The 18,554-nt window shown below is 45.4% G+C and overlaps 2 protein-coding genes across 2 annotated transcripts in view; one reads left to right on the top strand and one right to left on the bottom strand.

Annotated features, from left to right (window-relative positions):
- Positions 1-13,655, bottom strand: part of LOC147663704 (general transcription and DNA repair factor IIH helicase subunit XPD-like) — a 324,670-nt gene extending 311,015 nt beyond the window's left edge. Inside the window, exon 1 of the mRNA XM_086950253.1 lies at positions 13,520-13,655. Coding sequence (XP_086806379.1) covers positions 13,520-13,524 — 5 coding nt within the window. The 5' untranslated portion in view covers positions 13,525-13,655. The remainder of the gene's footprint in view (positions 1-13,519) is intronic.
- A 2,286-nt stretch (positions 13,656-15,941) lies between these two features.
- On the top strand, positions 15,942-18,186 carry LOC147663703 (uncharacterized). Its single transcript, XM_086950255.1, has 2 exons — positions 15,942-16,798; positions 17,102-18,186. Exons 1-2 carry the CDS (start codon positions 16,372-16,374, stop codon positions 17,986-17,988), a joined length of 1,314 nt encoding a protein of 437 aa, XP_086806381.1. The 5' UTR covers positions 15,942-16,371; the 3' UTR covers positions 17,989-18,186.
- Positions 18,187-18,554: the final 368 nt, after the last annotated feature.

Genomic DNA, 18,554 nt, shown 5'->3' with positions numbered 1-18,554 from the left:
GGCGGCGCCGTTGCGTATCAAACGAGTAGTCCAGGAACAGAGTAACATTATTGTTATCAACCTGAAAGGGGCCAACACTGCGGGCCCTCCGTAAGAGCAAATCATGGTCACGAAAATGGAAGAGCCGCGCCACCACCGGCGGCGGGGGCGTCCCTGCTGCGGCGCTCTGGCCGGGCCTCAGTGCGCCCGCTCCAATGTGTAGAAGCTCGATAGCCCCTCAGGAGCCACTACTGTTTTGAACCAATTTTCAAGGTAGCTCACCATATCCAGCCCCTCAACTTTTTCGGGCAGACCCACCACGCGGACATTATTGCGTCTGTTCCAGCCTTCCGCATCTTCAGCTCACCGCTCCAACACAGCCAGGCGATCAAGTACTTCCGCCATAGTCCCAGACAGTGCAGTCTGTGCAGGGCCCACCTCCTGAAGCGCTGTTTCGGCCTGCTTCACAGGGTCCGCAAGCTTCGAGTGATCTGCCCGTAGTAAACCTAGCCCTGTTGCCACCTGCGCAATGTCCTGTTGAAGAGCAACTCGAGAGTCCGCTATGGCTGCCAGGATCTTGTCCCACTGAAGCTGAATCCCCAGTTCCTGTGGTAATTCTTGCTCATCCCCACCGTCCTGAGAAGGAGAGTCAGCTCCAGGAGGCGGTGGGTCATCCTCCTTCCGTGCCCGGGGCTTGCCCATGGCTGAATCTCCCAGCGGGGCGCAGTCAGTGCACAATCACCCCCAATGAGACCAGGGACGCTCCGCATCGGCCCCAACTCCGGGCGCCCTGTCCACAAGTTCCGATCTCACTCCTGGCCCTCCCCGGTCCTGGAGGGCTGAGTTACTGTTCGCGGTCGTCTGGTGGCCGCAGCTTCTCCTGCACAGTCTTAACGCTGCTCATGGCTCACCACCGCCCAGAATCCAGGTCGCAACTGTCTCAGTGTGTCGCGCCACAGTGGAAGCGCTCCCCACGTCGCCGCCACCGCTCCTTCGCTCCGATGTCGGCGCCAGTCCCAGCTCCCGGATCAAACAAAGGAGCTGGGCGCCATCTTGGATTTCTCGGCCGCCAGCCCCGCACCAGCTATCGGTTGCTACCACCGTCTTGCCTGGCCCGAGTCCGGGCCAATTCCAGTATCTGCCGCTTCAGGGGTGCCCCCCACTAGAGCGGCTCTCTTTGGGGGCCCGGGAGACGCTTGCAGCAGGAGAAAAATAGAGGATTGGGCGCGGAGCTCCGTGCTCACGCAGCCAGCCTCATCGGCTCCTAAACCACGCCCCATCGGGCCACCACGATGCCCTTAACTTCCGCCAAAGGCTCTTATTCGTTCCCCCTAGGTGTCCAGTTTCTAAAACCAATATAAAAGTCAATCGTAACAAAAGCGTTACAACTTCTCGCACTGTCAACTTCCCCTAACTGAACAGGGAAAAACCCTTCAGTACATGGAGATCGTCCCTGGATTCTGCATAAGAGCTATTAAGTTTACATTTACTCAGTTTTCAAAACTATGCGGCTTTGTTCCTTAACAACAAACCTTAGTGCCTGCAACAGCAGGATACAATGAAGCCTCTTAACACTATTGACTTTGCTTTCTCATCCCACAGTTCCCGAGTGCCTTCACTGATCTCATGAGGTCCTGACTTTAATATTAAGGGGTGAGAAACATGATGTGTTTTGCAAAAATCAATACAACAGTGTCTCAAGGTTTGCCATCAATGGTGGGTCCTATTTCGCTGTATTATCTACCTAGACAGCTTTGGCTCATATACCTACCTGATGAATGAGCCTCTTTTCATAGAATCCAACTAACCTGGATACTTTACCTAGGGGGACTGTATGAACGAGAAAGTAAACGTATAGATAAAAAACTACACTGGCACAATCTAATCAGTGATCTTATACCTATTTATGTCTGTCATTAGGCTGAGAAAAATTGTTTTAATTAATCAAATCGCTGTTATTATACATGCACCTATGCCAACCTATAGCGATAATACTCACACAAAGAGTAATGCGCACCTGGCCCTCCAATGGTGGACCCGGATAATATAACCTACCAAGAAAAGATACTAACGTTAGTATACTTTTGTCCTATACTTTTTTCTTTTCAGAAACGCTACTACCTTCTACAGAATTAGGGGCACTAGATAGTTCAGGCCACCACTGATCCAAAAATTGAACTTCCTTTGGTCCTGAAGAAGCGCTTTGGATCTCCCTCTGAGGCCACATACAGCGCGAAACAGGTTGACCGTTATATATGTCCATTAGGGACATATATGCAGCTACAGAAGGACATAATATCCCCTAGATCAGCACCACACACTTTGTTTTAACAATGACTGATGGATCACCCTAAAAAAATAGTACCCACTCTACCCTCCAGTCATTTTTTAACACACCACTTTAGACTTCACTTGTACTTACATTCACGCACCCAAATGGCTTCTCATCAAAAGATCTCTGATAAAGAGACCCTTCGGGGGACCAGTAGAGCATTGCATCACCGGCCCGGTGAGGAGCAAAGCCCAAATAATGAAGCATGACATCCTTCGGGGTGTGTGAGGGCATTATGATGAGGACACACTGTCCCCCACAGATAGAGTAGCACACGACAATAGTCTCTTACTCTTTTTTCTTCTACAAGGAACAGTGACTCCCTTTGTGTACTAGTTACTTCTCTGGAACAAGGATCACTGGACCTAATAATCATCTCCTTGTGTCGCCCCTCTCTATAAATTGGACGACATTAACACCCGTCACTTGATATAACACTACAATCAACACCTTTCCATATCCATGCATTGTAACTTTAGGTCCTATCTAATCATCCACTTGGAGTGTGTGTTGAGGCCTCAGTAAGAGGTACAGAGAGCACTATAAAAATGCTTCATTACAGTGATGGAGCGGGGATTCGCAAAAAGAAACCCACTTGTATCAAGTACCCCTGTAATATGTACTAACTTTAAGTAGAAAATAGAATTAACATGTAGTTACACACTCCACATGGGCAAATCTGCTTCGCAATATGCATGGAATGAATCCTAACAATACATAATTAACCAAGTCTGTAATAATTTTGTGTGTAGAACGTGTTAAAAATGTATTGCATGTATATGTAGTAAAGGCCATGACGTATGTTACTTTGTAATAATTATTAATGCCACTTTTTTTGCTTATGCTATGCTAGGATAACTATTAACATGGACTAGAGTTAAGATGGGTGGGTAACAGTCAAGATTACATTATCACATCATTTCTTTATTTATAAAGTTTTATATAGCACGAACTTGATACCGAAGGATATCAGAGTGCTTTACAATTTGAGGCAAAGGTAACAAATCAGAACATTAGTCTAACATTGGGAATCTAATGGGCATTGCATCAACTAGAACAAACATAACCGCTCAATATAACCTGAGTGCACGAGTAGGAATGGGCTATGCGATGGAGCATAGAGAGATAAGGGGAGTACGTACAATAATCATATACAGGAATAATAACCAGTACCCAAAACAATAATCGAAAGAAGAGTCAAATGGAGAGTCTAAAAGGCATTGAATCAAAGGTTGAACAACTAACAGATCATTTATACACCTGGGTGAACGAAGAATGTGCTAGACGATGGAGCATAAAATAAAGGTCTGCTTTCCATTCTTTTAGTAAATGTAAGGTTCTCCATCTTTGGGTTAAGGTAGCTGAACAGTGATGAGTAAAACTTGCAGTGCGCACAAACCACGTGATGGAGTGGCAAAAGATGCTGAACAAGCTGAAAGAGCATGGCACGGTGAAGGACATGATGTTTGACGTGCAGCCAACTCCAGAGTCTCCGTGTGAAAACCCACAAACTATTAACTGCAATAAAAATTTCCCAGACTTGCTACTTTCACCTCCTGAGAGAATAGGGATGCATACTGAACATGTGGGAACTAAAGGTCCAACAATGGGGTAGTCAAGGAAACCATGACTTAATGGTAGGATGATCACCCGCACCGCGTTTTGACCAATCATCTAGCTAGACAGGGTGTTATGGCAACTTTAGTGGGATGGAATCTGTATTGGTAAGGGTATAAAGAATAGGTGATTTAGGGGCGGGGTTGTAAGAAAAGGCGGCAGACACAGTTGCTGCATTAGGCAAGAGGAACGAAGGGTGCGTTGATGATTGTCGAGTTGCAGAGAGGCCTAGCTGTTCTGGTCCTATCTTTATCCTGATCTTAGAGCCTCTGATCCCTGACGCTCTGTCTGGGGGTCCCCTGCCGCTCCCTAGGCCTGGGTGGTGGTTTAACTCGTTCTTATTCTTTGGGTTGGTATCTTTGATAACTCGAAGTTATAATCCACGTTCTTTTGTCTCTTCATCTATCTTTCTCATATCAAGATTTGATTTATGTTCAAGTCTGATGTCTCTTTATCTATCCCCTCATGAAACTTAATGTTATTTTGAGAATTGATTATTTGTTGATGACTTAAGAGTGTATTTTCTCTCATGAGGTAAAATTAATGACTAATGCATTTGAGTTAGATAAATGTAACACATTTTCAATCAATGAGTCTGTGATTATTTCGTCTGATTATTGATTAACAGTTGCCTTCAACTTTTCAACGTATTGGTCCATCGACTAAGAAGATGGAAACTTGAACGAGAAAGTTTATTATATAGAACATGAATTGCCGAAAACTTCAATTATTGAATATGAAGTGGTAAGAAATTTGTAAACTTTACACCAGCGCCACAGGGACTTGGGTGTATGTGTGTGGGCCAAAGTAAAATAAGTAATTGAGTGTTCGTACCTGTTCAAACTATTGAGTCCGAGCTGGATCAACAGTATAATTTGAGGTAATATAATACATTACAGATGGTGTCTTTGAAAGGGCTGAGTCAGACTTAATCACACTTCAGGGAATACTTCAATTATTTTATTGCTTACCATGAGGCTGAATAAGTCCTAGCTTGTCCCCACTTTCACAAATACCAACCAGTATTTATTTTATTTATTACGTTTTATATAAAAAAATCACCTTATTTCTAGATTAATTTGAAATTCCTTCCGCTCTTTTCTCATACCCTACTAGGTGTCAATCACTAAAACTGTACTACATATCATTTCTTAAATAATTGCTGGAAAAAAATGACAAGTCCCATGTAAATTTTGGTTTAAATTCTAGTTTGGGTTAAGCAATTTAATGAGCCCAGTTTGTATTAAAATGAACCACTCACATCTTCAGAATCAGAATCACAAATTGCTTTATTCTGTTTTTACATGCAAATAAAAAATCATAAAAGCAGCATTAAAATGTAAACAAAATACATACTTAATCTCATTTTTTTTAATTGTTCTAAATATTGATAAAACCTTTCATCCCCAACAATAGTTAACATATCATAGTGTTCAGTTTCCTCATGATGCTCTTTAAAAAAACAATCATGGTACCAATACAATATTCGTTCTCCAACTGCTGCAAGAATAAAAACGCTGGACGGTATTACCGCCATGCTCCCAATTTCAGAAGCGGCTTAACCCATCTTCTGCGTTCCCTAGCATAGTATTTGCAGAATAATACCACATGGATGGTAGTTTGCAGGGAAAGATTATCACATGGGCATAGGGCCAAGTTTCTCGACCAGTCATTTTTAGTTGGAAGTGTTACCAGGCGATGAAAGGGCTCAAATCTCAGCCTGGTAAGAACAAATCTATTGAAGCCCATTAAACAAAAAGCCAAGTACGGTTGCATGGTATAACACGTTAGGGTCATTTGATGTTGTCTCACGGTTTTCTTATTGATTTCCCCACATAACCTAAGTAATTCAAAGTGGTTTATACATAATGTTTTCAGTTCTTTTCTGGATAAAGAGGAAATCATCTCTGGGTTTACATAAAATTCTGGTCTATTTAAGTCATTTGCCAGGTTTTTTTATATAGCTTAACCACTGTATGTTTCTGGCAGTCACATTTTAAAAAGGAACTATCCACACTGACAACCGGCTTCCTCCAGATGGATACATTAAACGATAATGTTAGAGCGCTACTGGACCTCCTACTGACAGCAGCTGTTAAGATTATTCTAAATAACTGGAAATGATACACAAAAAGCGTCTTTTAAATGCTGGTTAAACTGGATTTCACACCTTAGGGGTGCTAACAATATTGCGCTCCAAAATTCACCATGGAAATCCTCCATTAGACATATGTGGGATAGCCTCGACCTATACTTCAACTCACATAAACCACCAACTCACATAAACCGCCATGAACCATAAATATCAATGTGTGGCAAAAGGTCCCACTTCCGACTGCACCCATGTGTTATCGGTCCTGTCCGAGTATTCCCTTTTAAAAGAGGTGAAATAGATCAATGATGGTATATCATATTAGTTTCTGCATAGTGTTAACTCTAATTTGTCCTTTTGTCTCTTTAATTTATGGGTTTTGTTTCAGGTGGTTCATACGATCCATCATCTCTCATTTCAACAAGTGTTATTGCATATCTTGTGACACAATGTATGGAATTAATGACACCACTCTACTACCATCCATCAATGCAATTTTTCTTGATTTATATGTTGGTATTATATCTGATTTCCTTTTTATTCGTATTTTTTTTTAAAGAAAATAACCAGTAAAAATATTTGAACACAAAATGAAACTCACCAGTTTTTTGAAAAATGTTATTGAGGTTTCCAAAGAGAACGTCTAGCCATGTGTAAAAGTATATTTAAGACCTCAAATTTTGAAGTGATAAAAAATATCTATTAGAATGAAACATTTGCTGTGGCTGCTAAAAAAACATTTTGGAGAAAACCAAGAATGGAATTATGCAGGTAGTTTTTTCACCAGGACCTCACAAACCTTCTAACCAAAACGAGCAGGAGTTGAGTTTAGTGGGAACATTACGTAGCCGGCACCCTGCACCCAACCTCTCCCCTCTCCTACTCCTAATCCCATGAACCTCACAGACTCTCCCACCTTCACCCCTGATAATCGAAATCCTCCCTCAAAATGTTCCCCTACCACCTACCCTGTCCCTGTTCCCCCGACCCTTACTTCCCCCCTGTCAAACGTCATTTCTAATCCTGTGGTCTCTCTCCCCCCTTCACCACAGCATTTTCCCCCCCTCCAAGGTCGCACTCCCACATTCACAACCTGCCTCCACCATCAATCTCGCTGACTTTGCCCGGAACCCTAACGCCCTTCCAAGAATTTCTCTCCCTCCTCACTTAGACACCAACCCCATCTCTCCTACTCCGAACTCCTTTAAAAGGAACATTACAATACCGAACCCTAGCATACAACCTCCCCCCTCTCCAAGTCCCATGGACATAATACAACCCTGCACCCCTGCTCACCGCCCTCCTTAGACCTCAGTCATCCTCGACCCCTGCCTAAAACCTTAACATTTCTCAGCTCTATAGCACAGCAGCTGAACAGAATGGAGCAGAAAATTAACTCCCTCGCTGCTGATTTCCTTCACCTACAACAGGACCTTCTCAACAGGGCCAAGCCACCGTGCTCCCTCCCCCCGAGATGTTGTGCTCCCTCTTCACTCAATACATCTCACTTAGCCCCACAGAGCACCCCTCGACCCTCCAGCCCATCATCGAGCCAGGCCCCCAGTCCCAGTAGTGATAGACAACTCTTTTCGGTACAGAAACCGATGGAATGCTACAACCCTAACCTCGCGTTAGACCAGACGTCAGCCCCTGTCCACATCCCTGTTATTATCAACACTAACAGAATCACAAATTCTATCCAGTCACCTAGACCTGCAGCTCAATACACCTCTATCCACCTAACTCCCCCCATCACCGTGGCTCCCCGTCCTCTCTCTTGCATGCTCCTAAATTGCAGGTCAGCTGTACAACACTCTACTGACATTGCTGAAGCTCTTCTCGCTGAAGAAATTGACATCGACTTCCTCACAGAATCCTGGCTCAATGCCCACTCCACCCCCATTCTTGACATTCTCACCCCTCCAGGGTACAACCTCTTCAGACAAGACAGACCGATCAAAATTGGGGGGGGGGGGGCTAGCCATCATTCATAGAGACGGATTACAGATTACCAAACTCAATCCTGCAGAATACTGATCTTTTGAATACCTGGGCGTCGAACTCACCACCAAGGGCAACCCACCCAACAACAAAATCCACACCATCTACCATCCTCCTGGAGAGCGTACCTTCTTCCCCGAAGAACTAACAGACCTAATAACACGATTCTCCCTGTCAGACACCAAAGACGTGTTCTTGGGTGACCTCAATATCCACTGGAACGACCCAGAAGACTCCAATGTCCTGAACCTCTCCAACCTCATGGAAATACAGAACTTCAAGCAACTCTGCAATAAACCAACTCACATCAAAGGTGCAACACTAGACGCGATCATAACAAACAATGATCTGCTCTCCCTGAGAGAGATTACTCCCATAGACTAGTCCGACCACCACCTCATTCTGTTTGAGATTGACACACCGGCCAGCCACCAACCTAGTTGTGTTGTCACACCTAAATTCTTAACCAGAAACATCAAAGGAATACCTCTATCCAAACTTGAAGCCAAGATTCATCCCCTTCTCCAACTCCATCTCTCATCATGGACAGCTGACGACCTCACTTCTCACTTCAACTCTAGAATGACAGAGGTCTTAGACCAAGTAGCTCCTCTCAAACTCAAACAACTGAGGAGTACCAAATCTAATCACTGGTTTAACGTGGATCTGAATGATGAACGGCGCCAACTCAGACAAACGGAAAGGTCTTGGAGACAAAACCCCTCGGCCTTGCACCCAACACATCTTAGATCTGCTCGACGGTCATACAAAAAGCACATCTTCAGTGAAAAGGCATCTTTTTTCCACAGTCAACTCGATCAGGCGAAAAACAGACCACAAGAACTCTTCAACATTGTTAAACGCCAAACTAACTGCACTCCCTCTCAAGAAATCGAAGCCACCAATGAGCGATGTGAAAAAATTACCACCTTCTTCACCAATAAAGTCTCTAAAATTTATCAATCCTTCGTAAAAACTGCCAACCCCCCTTCCCCCTTAACCTACCCCCCTTCAACCTCCCTGGTCCACTCGGAAAGAGCTCTTAACAAGGACAATCAAAACTACCTCCAGCCAAAAAACAATGTGCATTGGTCCGACTTTGAGCTAATGTCGGCAAATGAGGTCTTCAAGATAATTGCCAATCTAAAACCTTCCTCAAACACCAAGGAACCCCTCCCTTCCACTATCATAAAAGAACTCAACCCCACCATTTCCCCTTTCTGGAAAAAAATCATCAACGCCTCTCTCTCCTCAGGCTGTGTCCCAGACTCCCTCCAACTAGGACAAATCACACCCATTCTCAAGAAACCTGGAGCTGACCCTAATGATCTGAACAACCTCAGACCTATCTCTAACCTCCCATTCCTTGAAAAAAACATTGGAGAAATGGGTCCTCCTCCAACTCCATAATCACATTGATAAGTTCAACCTCCTTGATGCCTTTCAATCTGGTTTCAGAAAAGGCTGTAGCACGGAAACAGCTTTGCTCAATGTCGCCGACGACATTCACAAGGCACTAGACGAAGGCGATGCCTGCCTTCTCATCCTTATTGACCTATCTGCAGCATTCAACACAGTAAACCATCCAACCCTTTTGGAGACCCTGTCGAAACGGTCCATCATTAATGGCCCAGTACTAAAAGGGTTCACCTCCTTCCTTCAACACCGCTCGCAACAAATTAAAATTAACTCCTGTCTCTTAAAGCCAACTAAAGTCACACTTGGGGTCCCACAAAGCTCGATCCTCTCCCCGGCCCTCTTCAATCTCTTTATGGAGCCCCTCACAATCATATTGAAAAAAGACGGAGTGAATTACCACCTTTACGCGGATGATACCCAAATCTATCTCAGGATCAAGTCTTCCAACGACATCCAACTCCTCAATACCACCCTAACCGAGATACAAACTTGGTTCTATGTGTACCACTTAAAGCTCAACCCAGACAAAATGGAACTAATCCTATTCTCTCCAAAAAGTAACCATCGTTCAATCCAAGAGTGGCTCAAGAATCTGGTTGTCCTAAACCGCCCCCTTACCTTATACGACTCAGTTAAGTCTCTAGGCATCACTCTTGACAAGAACTTATCAATGGGGGCTCACATCAAAAACTCAGTAAAAAGTGCTCTCTTCTCTCTGAAACACCTCAAGAAACTGAAAGCTTTTCTACCCCACAATGACTTCAAGACAGTAGTCCAATCCTTAGTTTTCTCTAAAATCGACTACGGAAACGCCATCCTTACAGGGACTCCAAAGGCCCACCTAGCCCCTCTAAGAGCTGTGCTGAACATGTCCGCTCGACTGGTATCTGGAGTTAAAAGATTTGATCACATCACTCCAGCTCTCAACTGCCTCAATTGGCTTCCCATGGATGGGAGATGTATCTATAAATTGGCCTGCATCTCACACAAAACCCTTCACTTTCCTGACCCCAACTACTTAAATAACAAACTGAGCAGAGCAGGTCAAACCAGAACACTAAGACGCTCCAACTCACTCCTTCTTATTCCTCCGAAATTGAAATGGAAAACCACCCAATACCAATCGTTTTCTGGCAACGCTCCCAGGATATGGAACGCTCTCCCTGGAGTCCTCAGATGCAACCCCTCCTTCACCTGTTTCAAAAGGGACCTGAAACTCCATCTCCTAAACAATACTATCATGACCAACATCAACCTCTTTATCCAAGTTGTCTCCTCTCCCTCTCTGGACTCTCAAGAATAGTGGGTGATCGAACCATGTCACTCTCGCCTTTTCTTTTATTGCTCTCTCCCCCTCCGCTCCACTGCATATTTACTTCCCATGCTGTATTTTTGTCTGTGGTTTGCCGACTATGTAATTGTATTGTTCTTCGGCTGATTACTATGTGTATGTAAAGCGCTCTGATACTTACGGGTCAAGCTAGCGCTATATACAGTCCTGCCAAGTATCACGCATCACGTGTGACACTAACGTATTTCCGTGTGGTGATCCGCATCACCGCACTGAAATGCATTGTCACGCATTTGCATAATACCTTTGCCTCCCTAGCACTGCCTAAACTATATCATGATGGAGTGAAAGTGTGGCTGCTGGCAGCGCGGGCCCCTACCTGGGGTGCGCTCGCTGTTCCTGCTGCACTTGCAGGCTTGGGTCTTGTAGCAGCGTTGTTACATTTTGATTTTTACGTCAGTAGTGCCCAGGCCAGTCAGATACATGATCCATTAGTCTGGCGCCGAGGGGAGGGGGATGTCACGTCCGGCTTGAGAAGGCGGGGAGTTTGATTTGGGAGATAGCGGCTTGGACTGGTTACTGCTGTGCTGGCGCGCCGCAATTTACATACAAAATGAGAAGAATATAATGCAAACATTAACGAATGCCATAAGTCTGCCTTTGTACAGTGGTGCGCAGCGCCGCAAAAAAACCCTGGCCTGCGGCGTTCGGATATATAACAAGATCGGGAGGACGAAACGTATTTGGCTGTTTTACCTGCGGGGAGCCGAGACCCAGAGTGAATCACTCACCGATATGCAGCCCGGTCGCAGGGGGCTTTGGATCGTGCTAGTCACCGCCCTCGGCCTCTTCGCTCATTTGTGGGAAACCAGAGCCCTGTCACTAGCTGTGGCCATCAGTCGGACTCAAGAAACCCCGAGGCTACAGAGACCCAGTCAGTCTCGGGAGGCCCTGAAGGTGCGGGAGGCAGTGAAACGTTGCACCGACCGGGCCTGTATGCACAGAGTCGTACCCTGGGGAGAAGTCTAGAGTGGACATGGCCTGCCAGGTGCACTACACTGGCCTAAACCATGTGCCAAGGAGGACGAACCAACAGTGTCTTTAGCCGTTTGAACGCCACTTTCCAGTCCGGTAAGCCAGAAATCTGACTGCCATGAGATTTACTATTCTCTTTACAAAGATTTGGGGTATTTCACTGCAGATTACGATATGTACATAAAATAAACAAAGCCCAATGAATATTTCTTTTTCTAAATATGGTTATGTGCCTGCCCAATGCGTAGTAAGAATGCGTGCTACTAAAATTAGTTTGAATGTGATTTCTCCCTTTAACCCCTTCCATGCTGTTGACAGAACGGTTCCGTCATCAGCATCGGTTGAGCTGTGCTGATGACGGAACCGTTCCGTCATGACTCCGCCCGCGCAAGGCGGAGTCAGCACAGGCGGAAAATACGCCCCGCACGGAAGGGGTTAAAGTCACATTTCAAGTTAACTTCTTTATAGATGCTATTGTAAAGGTTGAGTCAAGTCGCGCCGCCCACACCAAATTGCTCCGCTCGCCTCGCTGCTAAGAAGTGTCTTGCGAGTGTCCACGACTTTTAGTATCAGTTGCTGCTTGTTATGTACCTTAGTGAAGGTGTGGATCAGCCCGTTTTAACCTTGTCGACACTGACGCTCTGATGCTTAATGTCCGGTGCCTTATGCAGCGTGGGCAAGTCTGCTGACTTAGTCTGACTCTAATTAGACAGGCAGCAGCTGATGATGAGATCAGACCGTGTTGATAGTTGCCAAGGTTTCAGATTGCTGCTGTGTGACATTCTCATAATTTCAGTGTAGTTGGGGCCTTTAACATCATCTTGGAGTGCAGACTCGATTGTCAGGGAGCGACCTGGAGTTCAAAGTGCTGTAATGTATTATCATGCCATTAATATTGACTGCCAATGCCAGGGTAGGAGCCAGGGGGCCCAGGCTGGATTACAGGAAGGATGGTCTGATGCACCGTAATGAATGATCAGATGAATTAGATCATATTCAGACCAGCTGCAGTGCCAGCCTGCCCTCTTTAACTTACAACAGCAGGCTGTCTCCAGGCAGTGCCCTTCCATTATCTGGTGCTTTTCAGCGGTTTTAAGTTCTTCTTAGAGTTTCTTGTTGCTCAAATGAATGCAATTTCTTGTATTTATGTGTTTCCTTCATCTTCATTGCTTGATTTTGCTTGCGAGAAAGTGTCACTCATAGTCGTTTAAATGTCACTCATAATTACACTGGAATTATGAAAATGTCACTCACAGCAATCTGAAACCTTGGCAGCTATGTATATAAAACTTTAAAAAATAAAGAAATAAAGAGATTGCAAGTTCCCATTAGATGGAAGTTTAACATGAAGACAGAAAAATTGGCGCTAGGCACTGCCAAGGGATCACTCACTAGATGCAACATCACTAAAGATGTTTTCTTCACTTCTTAGATAGGGCTATATATATAATATTGGACGGATGTCAGAGAACAGTAGAGCTCCAAAATTATTTTGTAGAATTTTGCTCGCTTGGCCCACGGCCCGCCTGGGTTTGTTCATAATCCACCTTGACTGAGAAACCTTTGAGCCGGGCCAAAGGCTAATCGTGAATAGAGCCACGATAACATGTCACTCAAGATATCACACATATGCAGGAACTGGGAGAAAAAGCAAACATAAGTGGATCGCAATAACGCAAATGCTAAATAAGCAGACTGAAAATGCTTTGGTACGCTAGCTCTGCTTCAAATGAATGTAACTAAAGTTACTCACTTCATAATGCTTGATTCTGTTATCCCTCCTTGTGCGAACACGAGTTTACGGCAGACATCAAGGAGGTCCCATTTGGTCTCGCGTTGCCTGGTTCCAACATGGCCGCTATTCTAGACAAGACGCACACAGTTTGCGACGCTTGGCTTAGGTTAGCTAATAGGAGAGGCGGAAGAGTGTTATTCCAACATTCAATTCTATTAATAGGTAAAGAAAATATTAAAGAAGTAATAAATTAGAACCTGCCGTACGTCTCCAAAGCAATTTATTCTCGACGCAATCTTTTTTAAACCGGGACAGTCACCGGGACAAGAAAACATACCGTATGAGTTCAAGGTTCAGCGGTAGGTAGATTGAAAGCAAATTCAACCATCTGAGAAAAAACGCCCAAAGTTAGCTATCTGCATCTAACGATAGTGATACCTATACCAACGTCCCTAAGTGCGACAGCTTGTTTTGGGCTCATTTCTGTTGGCAGTAGAGCTTGTAATAACAAAGTGGTTCTCTTGCAAATTGTTCTCGGTTACACTCTCGCTGCCAGAAGTTGAATACAATTATGTCAGGATTTTCTTTTTAGTTCGACTCTCGCTGCCAGAAGTTGATGACAATTATGTCAGGATTTTCTGGTTTTGCGGCGAACTGAGGTCTGTAGCCGTTTGTATTGCGTTGAGACGTTAATTGCTAAGTTTCAATCACGTTTTCCGGTATTTGGGGTATTTTATCCTTTCGTCGACGTATCCCAGTGATGGAAATCAAAATATTATGAAGCCGCCTCGCCTGAAAAACTGTCGTTTTTCAGACGAGACTAGTTTTTTACATGAGACTCAGTTACATTATTCAAGAAAACATTTTTTTATAGACCCGAGAGGGAAAGGACGTGGCGCAATGGCCAGATCTGTCAACTTTGAGCGGAAGAATTAGGTGCAAGCCTCGCCTTCGGCTCAACATCTGTGATTGTGGGCAAATCTCTTAATCTCCCCGTGCCTACCGAAAATGAATGTGTCCTTATGCAGCGCAACTGGTGCCCGTGTAAAGCGCTCTAATACATTCGGGTTGAGTTTGCGCTATATATATGTAAAACTGCAAACAAAAAACTGTAATTTGACCAGACTCACATGATGTTGAGCCCACAAGTGCAGTGGCGGCTGGTGACATTTGAAAGTGGTGTAGCGATCAGCAGCAGCAATTGTCAGGGCTAACGGGAAGAGCCCCATATCCCTGTAGCCCGTGTCTCTGCATTTCACTGGTACACAGATCAAATTTAAGCAAGCACAGGTTGTAACAAGAAATGGATCAGGAAAAATGACACACACAAGCCAATATCCCCATCTCAGTACAATCTCAACCTTCCTACCAGACGTATGAGACACAAGGTCCTTGATATGTGGCATCAAAAGCTGGCAAACACTGAACACAAAAGCTAACACAACAAAGCAGGTGTTACTACAAACTGCAATCCAATGCTCAAAAGTGAAATTTATGAAAGATATTCCAGCAGATTCAGCCGAGACGTAATTGTGAAAGGGAGCTGGCCCTGGGCCAAATTATTTCTTTCAATGGCTCCGTTGCCGTATGTATTCAGTGCATCCACTGGCTATGGATACTTTACTTTGCAAGAGGTTTGAAGCAAATCCATGGTGGCAGAGGGGAGTTAGGGCCTAGCTGCAGAGCGCGCGCGGAGTGATTTGGGAAATTGGCAAAAAAATGACTAAGTCCCCATTTTTGTAGTTTTGCTTTTTGGCTGTTTGGGGGTCTTCTACTTGTTTCCGCCTGGGTTGGCGGCTCTGGGGCCATTGCTGGGAAGGTCTAATACCGGATAAAAGTGATTTGGACAAAATCGGAGGCAAATTTTTTTTGCGTTTTTGCTGACTTACTTGTCTTTGAGGTGCTGTTTGGGGGGGTTCCGGGTGTTTGTGGGTGTGTTTTAGGGTCTGGGAGCACTGCTGGCACAGTCTAATGTTGATTGCATTTGTTTTTCAGGACATCCATGGTGGAAAAGTGGAGTTATGACCTAGCTGCACAGCGCGTTTGGACAGAATTGAAAGAAGGCTGAAAAATATTGTAAGTATGAGATTTTCCATTTTTGCTTTTTGCCTGTTTGGGGGTGTTGTGCTTTTTTGCGGGTGGGTTGGCGGGTCTTGGGGCATTGCTGGGAAGGTCTAATACCGGATAAAAGTGGTTTGGAGAAAATCCATGAGGAAAAAGTTTTTGCATTTTCTGACATTTCGCTCACTTTAGCGTTTTCGGGGGCCTGTTTGGGAGGCTTCCTGGTGTTTGTGGGTGGGTTTTGGGGTCTTGGAGCAACGCTGGGTATGGGTACTTTTGATTGCAAGTGGTTTGAAGAAAATCCATGGTGGCAAAGGGGAGTTAGGGCCTAGCTGCAGAGCGCGCGTGGAGTGATGTTGGAAATTTGCCTGAAAATTACTAAGGGCCAGATGCATCATGCAAAGAAATAGCGATTCCTTAATTGCGATCATTAAGGAATCGCAAATAAGGACTCGCTATTGGCTATGCATGATGTGGAATGCGAATAAACAAGGAATCGCTAAAAATCGCTAAATACTTTAGCGATTCCATGTAAAGTAATCGCAATAGTAAAATAATTCCTATTCCGCAATTTGCGATCCCGCTATTTGCGAAATCGCAAATTGCGAGATCGCAAATTGCGAGTTCGCAAAAAGCGGGAGCGTGAAAACTACAGAGTCGCATTGGGAGCAGGCTGATGACATCACAACCAGGAAGTCAATCAGCCCATGCTGCCACCTGTGCACAGTGGAACACTGAGGCAGAAGCTGAGTGCAGGGAGTGAGAGCAGAAGAAAACAAACTGCAGGTTGCTAACTGGTGGAGACAGCCATGTCCCAAACAGCCACAGAGGAGGGAGCAGTGGGCAGGAAGCTCAAAATCAAGTTCAGTGAGGGTGAACTTGACATCCTCATTGAGGAGGTCGCAAACAACCACGAAAAGCTATTTGGCAAGCTCTCCCTTAAAGTGCCAGAGGCAGACAAGAGAAGGATCTGGACCAGGATCAGGGACAAGGTCAATGCTGTGGGGGTCACACACCGCAGCATCGATGACCTGAAGAAGCGCTGGTACGACCTGCGCAGTCGTGCAAAGGAGAAGGTTGCTGAAAGGCTGAAGGAGGCGAAGGGGACTGGAGGAGGAGGCCCAACAGTCCCAGACAACACACCCCAGGAGGACATGGTTGAGGCCACAATTGAGCCAGAAGCAGTGGTAGGAGTGACGATCCTGGACACATCTGGGGCAGCCTGTAGCACACAAGGTAAGATGCATGACTATCAACAGCACAAAGCACATACTGATAGTGCCCAAATGTGATTTAACCTGCAAAAAGAACAGCAAAAATAGTACAGCACACATTTAACATAGGGAGACCAATGCATCATGGGACTTGTAGTCAGTAGTACCCATTTGCCTGTTAGAATCCAACACAGTAAGCCCAAATGCTAACAATAAGCAGTACAGTGACAGATGAGAGACAGTTATAACATAAAAGTATAATTTTATTAAGGTTGCTGAACTATTGAAACACATGTATATAACATTGCACTGTTTCACATCACAGATGCAGCTGAAGCAAACACTGATGACAGTGATGTTGGAGACAGCACACAGCCCAATCAAGAGACTGCGGTGTCAAAACCTGTGTCACCACCACCCAAAGGCAAGGCACCAGCAAAACGCAGGGCCACAGTTGCACCACTACAGCCAATGGAGGTAGAACAGGATACATCTAACGCACCTACTACAAGCCGTGAAAGTGCCAGACACACACCAACCCCGCAGGCACATGTCCGGGCAGGAACACGACGCAGACCAAGGAGCCCTACTATGTCACAGGAAGCAGGAAGTCCCAATCAGTGGGGTGGCGTGGAGTCACAGATGGTGCGGGTGCAGCGCGTGCAAGCTAGGCACATGGGAGCAATCAACCTGCAGATGACAAAAATGAACACTAACATTACTGCAATGGCTGACAGTGTGAGAGAGCTCACAACTGCAATAGTGGAGGCTCACAGGGAATCCAACAACGCCCTGCTGGAGGTTGCGCGTGTGATGCACGAGGGACACACCACACAGAGGAAGAGGCATCGCCAGTTTCTCACATGCATGGACGCCTATACTAGGTCAAACAACAAGATCAGCACTAGCGTGTCACACCTGTCACGTCGGTCTGTGGGAATGCAGATTGATATGGCCCATTGTTGTGGGGATGTGTCCAAGGCACTGGGGCAAATTACAACAGCCGTTGAACTGATGCAGGCTAGCACTGGTGTTCAGGGTGACGTTACAGGGGAAGAGGGTAGTGAGGCTTCCAGCCTCAGCAGCATCACTGCGACACTCAACACTGTCAGGAGGAGCAGTAGCCGTAGACAGGCACCTCCCGCAGCATCTAGGAATGCAGATGCTGAAGCAGGAGAAAGACATTTGGGTGTGAGAGGGAGGAGACGGTAAACCAAATTGGAGGGGTGTTAGACCTCATGGTGACGTAACCATGTACAAGACTATCTTTGTGACTGCATTACAAGTCCTTAGTGTGTCTCCTCTGTCCATTGGTGCATGGAGTAAATGTGCTAATGGACACCATTTCAGGTTGTATTGACACCCCATACCGCCAGCCGTGATAATAAATAGTTCACCTTCAAATGCAAATGAGTGTTGTGTGTCATTGTTACATACCTTAGAAATAATGCTGGGTGATGTCAGCACGTTTCCTCTGTCCCTCCGCTGAACTACCAAGATGTGCACAGCGTGGTTGTGCTGGGGGCTGGTTGCCCTCTGTGTCGGATTCCTCAATGGGGATGCCTCTCCTTGTTGCTATGTTGTGCAACATTGCACATGCCGCAATTATCCTGCAGCAGGTTTCCGGTTGGTACAGCATAGCTCCTCCAGTTTTATGCAAGATGCGAAAGCGACTCTTGAGCAATCCAAATGTCCGTTCTATTACGTTACGTGTCCTGATGTGGGCAGCATTGTACCTCTGTTGTTGTGGGCTGGCTGGGTTCAGGTAGGGAGTCAAG

The sequence above is a fragment of the Lissotriton vulgaris genome, unplaced genomic scaffold, assembly GCF_964263255.1.
Source record: "Lissotriton vulgaris unplaced genomic scaffold, aLisVul1.2 SCAFFOLD_1574, whole genome shotgun sequence".
Classification (NCBI taxonomy): Eukaryota; Metazoa; Chordata; class Amphibia; order Caudata; family Salamandridae; genus Lissotriton; species Lissotriton vulgaris.
This window is presented reverse-complemented; position numbering and strand designations above follow the sequence as displayed.